This window comes from Trichomycterus rosablanca, chromosome 13 (genome assembly GCF_030014385.1).
Source record: "Trichomycterus rosablanca isolate fTriRos1 chromosome 13, fTriRos1.hap1, whole genome shotgun sequence".
Taxonomy (NCBI): domain Eukaryota; kingdom Metazoa; phylum Chordata; class Actinopteri; order Siluriformes; family Trichomycteridae; genus Trichomycterus; species Trichomycterus rosablanca.
Window position 1 is genome coordinate 32528496 of NC_086000.1, and position 12438 is coordinate 32540933.

At 38.7% G+C, this 12438-nt stretch overlaps 1 protein-coding gene across 7 annotated transcripts in view; it reads right to left on the reverse strand.

The window, feature by feature from the left end:
* Positions 1-504: 504 nt before the first annotated feature.
* The window catches only part of hmbox1a (homeobox containing 1a), a 29549-nt gene continuing 17615 nt past the window's right edge, over positions 505-12438 (reverse strand). The window contains exons 3-10 of one of the 7 annotated variants that reach the window (XM_063007513.1): positions 12193-12278; positions 10386-10496; positions 9249-9405; positions 7162-7244; positions 6968-7063; positions 5714-5826; positions 3975-4100; positions 505-1333 (exon numbers count right to left, since the gene is read on the reverse strand). In XM_063007513.1, coding sequence (XP_062863583.1) covers positions 1250-1333; positions 3975-4100; positions 5714-5826; positions 6968-7063; positions 7162-7244; positions 9249-9405; positions 10386-10496; positions 12193-12278 — 856 coding nt within the window. In that variant the 3' untranslated portion in view covers positions 505-1249. Of the gene's footprint in view, positions 1334-2394; positions 4101-5713; positions 5833-6967; positions 7064-7161; positions 7245-9248; positions 9406-10385; positions 10497-12192; positions 12279-12438 lie in introns of those variants that run through there. The other 6 variants (XM_063007512.1, XM_063007511.1, XM_063007515.1 and 3 more) reach the window with 6 other exon arrangements.

Consider the following 12438-nt stretch of genomic DNA (forward strand, 5'->3'; position numbering starts at 1 on the left):
CACTGCGCGCCCAATTTTAATGGTCAGCTAATAATTTACTCCCACCGTGCTGAACCGTCAAGGTTACAAGCAACATTCTATTTTATTTCTTTTTAGATGCACATTCATGGAAGCATACAGCAGCCTCATCAGTGTTCAATCACAAAAGCTTATTCATGACTGGAAAAATATTTTACAATAATATCAGCTTTTCGAGATAATTAGGAATTAGAGGAGATTGAGTAGTTTTTGACTTGTAGTTTCCACTTGCAGATCAAAAAGTTGCCAGATAAAGGAATAAAATACAAGCTTAAGAAGAAAGGAGTTCAAAATCATATATATATATATATATATATATATATATATATATATATATATATATATATATATATATATATATATATATATATATTTCTCCATTTAGGCCTTAAAGTGCCATTGTGAGAGTTCTTACTGATAATGCCAGTTACAGTGGATAGAATAAAAGTTTAATGAATCATTTATTAAAGTGGTTCATTCCACTGAAGTTCTGTCCATTAGTAATCAGGATATAATCATTCACAACTTACCATCTTGTGGAATTTATAAAAAGACAGAATTGACATGTACCTTAGTACTACAGTATAGAGTCTGTACACGCTGTATATGTTTACACAGATCATCCAGTCCAGTGCTGCTTGATGAGTTTCTTTAGTGTTCAATACAGAAGTAATAAAAACTGAGGTTACACATGGTACAGTTAACAGCATTCGTCCGATTGCTTTTGAAGTAGACTGTGTTGAGAGCTGACCGAACCCTGGTCAAGTGATGAAGCATGTGATCATTTGTAAGGCTCATATGTTTTACTGATGCTAGTGCCTGATCTTAATACTGAGAACAGGGGGAGAGGTAAATAATATTCATCACACTAACTTTACTAAGAGGAACTGGAGTAGGAGACGAATGGCACCTTGTGTAGCTTTATGTTGGATGTTGTGTTTAAGGACAAGTCATTGAAGGATTAAATATTAGGGATGGGCACAGTGTTATTCAGATATCTGAACAAATCCTAGTATGACAGTCTGGTGTTGTATATGTCATTTGTAAATGATTTGAGTAGCTGAAAATGTTAGTCAACAAAAAGACTGAACTGATTAAAGGAACAATCCAATAGCTTTTGATGCATTTTAAGTCTATTTATGTTTTTTAATTATGTAATCATTTGCTTTAAATTTACATTCTTAGATATTGCACAGGGCGGCACGGTAGCTCAGTCGGTAGCACTGTCGCCTCACAGTAAGAAGGTCCTGGGCTCGATCCCCAGACGGGGCAGTCCGGGTACTTTCTGTGTGGAGTTTGCATGTTCTCTCCGTATCTGCGTGGGTTTCAGTCCAAAAACATGAAGTCAGGTTAATTGGAGACACTGAATTGCCCTGTGTGTGTGTGTGTGTGTGTGTGTGTGTGTGTGTGTGTGTCTGTCTGTGTCTTGTCTGTCTGTCTGTGTCTGCCCTGCGATGGACTGGCGCCCCGTCCAGGGTGTTACTGTGTGCGCCTTGCGTGACCCTAATGAATAAGCAGTTAAGAAAGTGAGTGAGAGATATTGCACATTGTAATAATAATAATATTTTAAAACACAACCTAAATCAGATATATTTTTGTTGATTCTAAATTTTACTTAATTTTATCTAATCTGTCTACAGTATTTTAATCCAAATTTAAAATAGTTACTTGTTAGAGCTGCACACAATAATTAAATGTTAAACGTTATGTTTAAATGTTATTAAATATAAATGATTCACATTCCAAAATTATTTGTATACCAGTGTGGATATTTGAATAACAGTGGTTAAAATGCCCATCCCTAGTTGCAAACACACTGGGTTGCCAGGTTATCAGATGTATACAGGAGGTATACAATAGAACAACAGGATTGATATACCATTCTGAGCACAACAGCAACACCAACATTGACTACCGTGATGGTACAGTTTGTCATTATGAATCTACTCAGACTTCTCCTGTCCTTCATCAGTGCCATTTTTTGCATTGCGGCTTTACTTGACACACCAATACCAGCACCAGACAACACTGTGTTGTTGCCATGTTGTGTCACTGCTGTGCTGAGAATGATGTACCACTTAACATTCGGTCAGTGATGGTCCTACAGCAGTCCGTTTCAATTATGAATAAGTAACAGACGGGCTAGAGTGTGTAATAGTGAACCTATAAAGTGCACCTGTATAGTGGTGTACTTAATTAACAGTCAGTTAATGTAGATAAAGGGCAAAACTGGTAACCCAGAGTATTTGCATTGTGCAGAGGACTTTAGTGTTATAAATGGATTTTATGTACATTTTACTGCATTTAGGGTTAGTAGTAACCACGTTAGCTGGCCTGGTTTAAACATCCCTAAAATAAATATTTCATAGATCCACCTACAGTCATTAAAGTATTTTAGTAAGCCCCCCGTCCTGCTCGTTTTCTGTCTTTGCAAATCTCACACTTAAAATGAATTTATAAAACAATCTGAGTACACACAAAATACTGTTTTTACTTATTATTATCCAACACCAACTTGCCCTGTGTGTAAAAATAGTAGAGAGCAAAACTGAGAGATCAGTCAGTTTTGACACACCAACCACAGAATCAGTTTTTCTTTTATTTTTTTGGTCTGGGTTGTTTTGTGATTCTATAATAAGCTGATGTGCTGTTACAGGAATTTTGTTAAACCTGCCACATGTTTCAAGTTTCTGGAAGGTTTGAAGATCACTAAAGTCCCAGAGGCTGAGAATTGGCTTTTTAAAATGATTTAGGCTAATATAACAACTTTCATATTCTATCCTGCATTAAAGTGATGATTTTTGTCAGCTCTGTAAAATCTAAACAAGTCCAGTTAAGACCAATTTTCAATAAAATCTGGGTAATAAAATAACTAGGGTTTTTTTTTTTTTTTACTTTTTTTAAGACAGGGTTAGTTGGCGTAGGATACATTTTTTAACTGATTTTAACTAAAATAATTCAAAATAAAGATCTTACACATTAGGTGTGATGTATGCAAACATAGAAAAAATAAGGGGGCAACAACTTTTTATAGTAAATAGGTTTAGCTAGCTTGGGGATGATGGGGATTGGTGTGTGACTTTCTGTGTGCAATACAAATCTCCAAATAAACCCGCCTGGCGCAAGTATAAAGAAATGATCAGCTACAGCACACGTGTTAGTTATGGCCCTCCTTCATTAGGAGCTAAGGTCTGTAGCAGTAGAGGTGAAATATGATGGGGGTAATTGGATAACACTAGATTGGGAGAAAAGCTGGGTATAAAAATTAAAGAAATTGATAAAAATTAAAAACACACCTTTCCCAGTTAAGGATAGCATCTGACCCATCATTCAGCAGGTACAAGCTGATTGGCCATGCTTTCTGTCTAAGAGGGATAGAAATTCTGTCTTCCATATCAGTCATACAGTGCAAGCACAAGCCGTTTGTGAGGTCAGGTAATCAGGATGGTTGACGGCCTCCTCCAAGCACCTTGTTCTACTGGGAATGGGGGCGGATATTTACATTGAGTATAGCGTAGTTCTCAGGTTTCCACACAGAGCCGTATAATGTACTGGCAGGTGATAAAAGGTGGCTGGCGGCATGTCATGGGGGCAGGTGATGGTCTACAGCGCTACAGTGCAGAACGGAGGTAGTGTAAGCGCCAGCGGAGTCACAATCGGGAATTGGAAATGACCAGATTTGGAGAGGAGGTTACATAGAACCTATGTAAAATTTAAATAATAAAACATCAGGGCCTTGACATGATTTCCTACACTATATGTGTTCGAGTAATGAAGGAGACGTCTATACAGGCGTGTTTAACAGCATTATAATTCAGGGCAGGTCCTAAAGTCACATCATTTCCTACCCTTTCCCCTCCTTACCCCAGGTCCATCTCACCCTTTGGCAGATACAGTGTGTGAGTATGTTTAAGAGTGTGTGAGTGAGTGAGGTATCCTCAGTCATCGTCCAGCACCTCAACCTTGACGCTGTTTCTGCCTCGTCCCTGGTGTGCCAATGCCAGGATGCTGTGATTGACAGCTGCCATCTCCACCGCCAGACTGATGGGGTCCTGGTGCTCGCTCGCTACCATGCTCTCATCCTAAAAAAAGACAACATTATCAGTATAAAACTTAAACCGCCTGATACCCCACACTTCTGCCTAACCTGGCTCTGCAACACACCTTGCCATAACCTGAGGTCAGGGCAGACTGATACACGGCCTGGTAAATATCCAAACAGTGATTAAGAAAGTTTACATTTCTGTAGGATATAGACGCAAACAAAGTGTTCTATAAATGATTGGTGATCCCAATCAAGGGCTGCTCTGAGAAACCAATGAGCAGAGTGGGCAACTACAATCGCCTGCTGCATGGCTAAATGGTCTAATAAGTAGCAGCATGTGAGATGATTTGATAAAGCCTGAACACATACAGTAGAAATGTAAATAACAGTAAAAATTGATTTGTAAACCCAGTTTGACCTTAGTTAAACAAATCAGTGTAACTAGAATGAAATCTATGCATATTATACATTTAAAATAAATTTGAGAGGAGGGCAATTTAGAACTAGGAACCTTAATATAATGTTTAAAAACATATATCAAGCTTTAGTATAAAAGCAGCATCCTGAAAAGATCTTGGCCCTTATGATTAAAGATGGGCAGAGGCTCATTGCTATGCCAAATTTACATCAGCGAATAATCCAACAGTTTAAAAACACTGTTACATAACAAAAATTGCAATAATTTTAAATATTCAAACCAAAGGTTTAGTTAATCCAGAGAAATATTTGTGCATAAATAACAAGGCCAAAAAACACTGTTGAATATCTGTGACAGACATTTATGGTTTAGTAATGGATGCTTCACGCTGCCCTCTAGACAACTTTTTATTCAGGGACATTCCTGCTTTTCTCAACACAACATGAGCATGCCATGTTCCACACATGTTCTACCAGCATGGCTGCATAATTAAAGAACGCAGGTGCTAGACTGGCCTGCCTGCAGTCCAGACCCGTCTTTCACTGAAAGAAACTGTTGCAAATCTAAGTGCAAGATGTCTGAACAAGGTAGAACCATACAAAAAGCTCACAAAAAAAGGATACTCGCAAATAAATATGGTGACCAAAAACATAAAAAAACAGCAAAATACATGCAAAACCAGGTGAGTTCCCTCCAAAAAATAAGTGTCACAGTTTAGAAAAATAGCAGGTTTGCCAACAGAGGAGCTGGCAAGTCAGGGAGAAACCATGTTCTATTAAAAAGCAAATTAATGCCCACAAGGCACAAGTGAATTTTAATTAAGAGAAACGAACAAACCGCCTAATGGCAAATGCCAAAATGGCAACACGTAACTCAAACATATATTGTACACCAAATGGGTGTTCTGACTTTTACTCAGTTAGATGGGATTGCATTGCTAAATCATTCATGCTATTATTGTATTATTCAACTTGTTAGCAGATACCCCTAATTTAAGGGGTAATAATTTTAATAATTAAAATGCAGTAGTCTAAGTTCAATACAGACTACATAGTATGCAGACACTTGGAAACATCTCCTGGGAGATAATACTTCCCCTCTACTGAATCCTACTGCTCCTTTTTTTTGTTTTTAGAAAATAAGAATATAATAACAGCTCTGTTATTCTAAGGCAAACATGACTGGTTATGAATTGGTTTAAGTAGTAACAGTGTAAAAACATCAGATCTTACTGTTCCTAAGCCCTGCTCAGCACCCGGCTCACTGTAGTCATTACCGTCGATCTCGTCGCTGTTGGAGTGACCGCCTGGGCTCTGCACGTCTATCCCATGACTCTCCAGGATTGCTGCTTCTTGGAAAAAAACACACCTTGCCATCTGAGGTCAGGGCAGACTGATACATGGACTCATAAACATCTAAACAGTGATAGAGAAACTACATGAGCTAAAGGCAAATACCGCTGACCGACTTGTGACTTGGGTTTGTCCGAAAACCTAGTGAGCTGCCTTGCTGCCTACTGCCTACCTGGGCAGCTGCCTCAGTAGAGCGGATTCTAATAGGACATTGAACTTATAAGGCAGGTTATTCAGATACACAACTTAGACAGCAATAACAGTTAGCCTCAGGCCATTAAAACCAATAGGCTGAGGCGACACAACCTCAATCTACCTCCGTGTCCTAAAAACCGTTAAATTGTCACTGGCAAACCCGAATTTGCAAATAAATGACACTTGTACACCTTTATACAAATAAAAAATCTATTAGAATTTATTTTAATTTGAAAAGAACTCCTAACTTTACATTCGTCCGCCATATTTAAAATCTTTGGCCAGAAATGTTGCTTCACCGCTAAGAAAGCATCAGATGCTCCCTCATTATTTAGTGAGTTATCGCTTCAAAATAAGGCACCCTAATAGGCAGCATTTTAAGGCATCTAAGAATTTGGACAGCCTTCTTCTCGGGAGTGTGTAGGATGACATAAATGCGTCTATGTAGAGAGATCACTAGGTTTTCGGACAGACCCTTTGTCATGGCCACTTATCACTGAAAAGATTTCGTTAATTTATAAATGAATGACATGAAAATAGTAAACTCAGCTTTATAAAGCTAACACTCAACTGAATGTGTGGGGGAATAAATTATTGGATGGCTGAGGGATTATGAATGATTGGGTGAGTGAGTGGACATATGGATTGATGGGTTGGGGGAGAGATGTGTAGACAGGTGGGTGGATTAGCTCGCTGAGAGTATGGATCAGTCAGTAAGAGTATGGATGGGTGTGATTATGGATAAAAACATCTACAAGCATTGATTGCTAACACAAGAATTGATTTTGAAATGTTATATTGCTGACATTATCTACTTTAATACTTTTATGTGTCCAGTACTAACAAAATCAGACACATTCCAACCAATCAGCACAAGTTAAATGACTCACTGCAATGTGTTTAAAAGACAGCATGCTCCCCACAGGGCTTCAACGTTACCTATGTTTGCTCTTCTCTTGATCTCTTTCCGCCGATTAGCAAACCAGTTATAGACTTTTAGAGACGTGACCCGCTCCAGATCAGAAAGCTTCTTTCCTATACCAACATGTTACCAAGCAAGTTTAGCAATTCCAGCTTTATGTCATTATATTTGTGAAATATTTAAATGTACTTTTCTGTTTAGTGAATCTCACCTGGCTTTTGTATTACAGCGTTGCAGGCGTTGGCAATTTCCTCCCGCTTCGCCTCATCAGGGTACTGGTTCTCATTAAAATAGCTAAAGCAACACATTGGATTGTCAATAAACTAGTTTAGCTTAAAGCAAATATTATCCACTATATAAGTCAACAAAAATTAAAATAGAACAATTCCACCTTTTTTGAACACACTGGTTTATTTTCATTTAATGCTGGTGTTAAAATTCAATCAGCCAATCAGTTTTATGGATACAAGTGAATTCTTTGTGAATACCACCAGCTCCATGTTACCCACCAAATTGTGCATTTCTTATCTGGATCATTTACCGATAAAATCTTAATCAAAATACAGTCACAATTATAATCAAATCAAAATGCTGTTTTACATGTAATTTTCAAGTCCGCTAAAATTGTCTGAGATTTACATTTATGGCATTAAGCAAATGCTTTCATACAAAGCAGGGCGGCACGGTGGTTAAGTGGGTAGCACTGTTGCCTCACAGCAAGAAGGTCCTGGGTTTGATCCCCAGGTGGGGCGGTCCGGGTCCTTTCTGTGTGGAGTTTGCATCATGTTCTCCCCGTGTCTGCGTGGGTTCACTCCGGGTGCTCCGGTTTTCTCCCACAGTCCAAAGACATGCAAGTGAGGTGAATTGGAGATGCTAAATTGTCCATGACTGTGTTCGATGTAACCTTGAGCACTGATGAACCTTGTGTAATGAGTAACTACTGCTCCTGTCATGAATGTAACCAAAGTGTAAATGATGTTAAAATCCTAATAAACAAACAAATCATACAAAGCGGCATACAATTTTTAATTAATAATCCAAGCAATCGAGGGTTAAGGGCTTTTTTAAGGGCCTAACAATGGCAAACTAACTGTAGTGAGAGTTGAACCAGCAACCTTCTTAGTACTAGTCCAGTAACGTGTTACTTAACATAACAGCTAGCACTGCTTCTAGTTCTGTTTCTCGTTTATATTTGACCGTGTTGTAAAACACCAGATTCAGCTCATTACACTCATTAGGAATTTAAAATTAGCTAATTAACAGGGGACAAATCAAGCCTTTCAACACTGACACCGCTGAGGAATTTGCCAGCCCAGACTTAGAGACTCACACTGTGAGCAGAATTGGGTTAGGCTGCTTCTGAACTGCTTTCTCATTTAGAACCCACTGAGATTCTCACAAACAAAACATTTTTTATGCCTTTTATGCAAAACTGGACCAATTTCAACTTCTTGCTCTCTGCTCTTCACATTTCTATGTTGTTATCATGGATTTAACTGTTGTTGTTGGGGTTTTTTTTTTCGTGTTTTTTTTTTTTTTTACATTTAACGTTCAGCTGGAAAGCACAACTTTATGCAAATTTGCCCAATATAGGGACATGGCTAGAAGTTCTGACCCCACTCCAACAGGCTATACAGTAACACATCTACAGACACACAGCTACATTTTGAGTATAAATGGAAAAGCATCTACTTTTCTCGACAAGTGTCCATGTGAACCGTTATGAACCTCTAGCCTCAGTATTTGGTAGAACACCCTTTAATATCCTCTAATAAGCAATTTTGGTGAATGCTAACAAGTTTCTGATGCTCTCTCAAGCATTGATCAGGCCTTTGGTTTAAATTCTGGGTCTTCTCATACAGTCAAGCAGGTTTGCTGATGCACCATAAGTTAGAAGCTTCCGCACAATTCTCCCAATAGTGTCTTCAGTGTTTACTGTCTTGGAAATGTTATACTCATTGCCTTTTAGTGCTATCGAATCTCCTCTCGTAGCTTCCTAGTTTTGACCATGGTTGCAACACAGTTTGAGCACTTGAATTTCTGGGTGGTGTTTTTAAATAACACATCCCTTCTAAAGCTAATTAATAGTGGTTATTCCCAATGGTTTATTCATGTTGCAACCCCAATTGTGGTCACACAAACATATATAATGAAGGGGTTGAATAATTGTGACAGGGCAGTAATAAGAAAATATCCTGATACTCTAAAATGCTACATCATTCATTTTCTTTCCTCATTTGCTGCATTATTCAACTGATAAAGACTCCAACTACACTTTTATTTATGCACTATACCCACCTCTCCATGACTGCGAGACACTCTTTCCTCCAGGTGAAGCGGCTCCCTCTTCGCAGACGGAAACTTCCAGGGCTACAGTTGATTGGGGGAGCACTGGGATGCCATTCTACAATGTCCTCCAGAACCATGGGGGGTGGCCTCATTGCCAAAGTAGCACCTGGGACACAGAGGACAGCGGTTCAAAACCTTAACAAAAAGAATGTTAGTGTGGATGTAAATGCAAAAAAAATATGTACACTACAATACGTTAAAAAAAAACACCAGTTGCTAGATTGTTATATAATAATATTATCAGTTAAAACTGTATTTAAAAAATTATAATCTTGTTGAATCTACATAATGTCTAAAAGAGAAAGGTGAGTGCCATTTAAGACACGGCATATATGCATCAACAACAGGAAACAAGTTTTGTTAACACTGTCATTGCCTTAGCTTTACTAGCACCCCACATATGCATTAAAATACATTGTTTGGGAACCCAGGTGGCGCAGCAGGATATTCTGCTAGCACACCAGCACAGAGATTCTAAAGTCCTCGGTTCAAAACTCGTTGTTGCCACCGGTTGGCTGGACGGCATCTAGTGGGCATAATTGGCAGTGCCTGCAGCAGACACTATTTGGCTACCGTGTCTGCTAGGGCGGGATGGCCGGACTATGTGGGTGGGGTCTTCAAACGCTGTACAAGGACCCTGATTAGCAGATAGAGGCGCCTCTGCAGACTGCATGGGTGAAAAAGAAAGGGTCTACGCACAGGTCGGAGGAGGCACGAGCAGGAAATATACCTTCCTCGAATGCAATCAGGGATCACCAGCAGTGGAAGACAAAATGACTACGATAAATCTGGAGAAAAATGCATGAATAAATAGAAAAAAATACATTGTTTGGTTAGCTTATTTTTACTTTTATAAACGTGTTTAAATGTAGAGGATGTGTGTATACCAGCGCCGTCTCTTTAATTAAAGCAAGCATTTATAACACTGAAAATGCATTTCTATGTGGGGAAAAACATGCAAATGTAAATCTATAATTAACACCAGTGTGAATCAGAAAGCATTGCAAAAATAAAGTGGCATTAACTGTGCCCAGTGTGGTTTTCTTTAAAAGCTGGTGTGCTCATTAGGGTTAAATGGGACCTTACCAGGAGTAGTCTTCTCCAGCTGGTACCACCGATAGAAAGCTCTCTTCTTCTGCTCGCTCAAGTCTGAACCCTGCTGCAGGAGCCAGTGTGAGATCCGACTCTGACTGATACCTGTAAAGCAAATCAGTATTTGTAAAGGTTGAACAAGCTCATACTGAACCAAATTATATCAGACACCGAGCTGGTATTTCAGCAGGCACATCTTCCATACAGGTGTATTCTCCATAAACAAACTCTCAACGTCCCAAACCTGACTCAGTGCCTCAAATACATTTGGAATTTTAAATACAAATCTGAATAATTTAATTACAGGTAAAATTCTTTACAGTCATTTGTATCCTGACTTTTTTTTCTATTTTATGTATGCATTTTCTCCCAATTTAGTCTAGTCAATTTGTCTTCCGCTGCTGGTGTATCCCTGATTGCAGTCAAGGTGGGTGTAATGCTGCTCATGCCTCCTCCGACCCGCATGCAGCCCTTAGCGGAACCCTTTTTCACCTATGTACGCTGCACAGGCGCCTCTCTATCTGCTAATCAGAGTCCTTACACCGATGTTGTGAACCGATGTTGGAGACTCCTCAGATGTAAATAAACGTGTCTGTAATTTTTCTTTCTGGATTGTTGAGTGACTTCGGTTGATTTATACACTTCAGCTGAACTTAATTCTTTTTCCAGTCTATAAGACATGGATTGTTTTTCTTTTCTTTTGGTTGGTGTACGATTGCTGCTATTAGTGATTAATGTGAAATGTTATTGTGAAAGAAAATAATTGCACAGTGACTCGACAGCATTTGAAGACCCCACCCACATAGTCCGGTCATCCCCGCCCTAGCAGAAACGTGTCTGCTGCAGGCACTGCTAATTATGCCCACAATATGGCGCCCAGCCGACCGGTGGCAACGCCAAGTTGCGAACCAAGGAGTTCAGAATCCTGGCGCTGGTGTGCTAGCGGAATATCCTGCTGAGCCACCTGGGTGCCTATTGTATCCTGACTTTGTGTGGATTATCTGTGTTGTGTCAGTCAAATTCACCAACGTTTACAATGTTCAATACAACCACAAATTAGAAAATGTTGAGACAGTATGGAAAATGCAAACAAAGAAAATCCACTGTTCATTATATTTACTTAATTTTATTTCATTGCAGATAGAATTAACCCAAGATATTTTAGAATTTTATGATTTGTTACAAAAGCAGTATCCACGAAAAGGCTGAGTCTTTAAGAAAGAAGCAAAGATGGCCAGAGGATCTCCACTGTGTCAACAAATGCGTGAAAAAAATTTATGTTTAAAAACAGTGTTTCTTAAAGAAAGTTTCAAAGGGATTTGCATATTTTATATAGTGCATAATATTGTTAAACAATGTAAGGAATCTGAAGGAACTTTAGTGCATAAAGGGCAAGGGTGCAAGTCTAAGCTGAACACCCGTGAGTTCCAATCCCTCAGACGGCACTGCATCAATAACCACCAATAATGAATGTATATTAACAAATGAAATAAAGTTGACCAGAACAAAGTAAATGTAATAAACACTGCAGGTTTTTTTTTATTTGCATTTTGCATTCTGTCCCAACCTTTTCTGGTTTGCGCTCAAATCCAGTCTGATACCAATCCAGTGTTTTAGGCTGGTTTTGGCCCTGAAGTAAATGCTCAGTATTGGGCTAGGACACTTATTACTGTTTATTAAATAATACATTTAAAAATATACAGTTGCATTCAGAGATACTGGGTCTCAAAGATCTTGAGTTTCTATTTAGTCCTTTTATCACAAAGCAGTAACTGGTATAAACTGGTTCTGTTGCACTAACCTGTGACTTGAGCAACGACAGCCTGTGAAATTCGCCGGCTCCCGAGGAAGGCTTTGATCTCCTCTTTAATTATATTGCTATCCTTTCTGAAGAGATGTACAGATGAGGAAAAAAGAAAGGATTTTAATATATGTCTAAAATACAGACGGCACTGCATACAGAGTATGTGAGACACAACCAAAGTAATAATAACAGCCTACTAGGACTGTCAATTTTTCTTTTCAAATACTAATGAATTTGAATAAA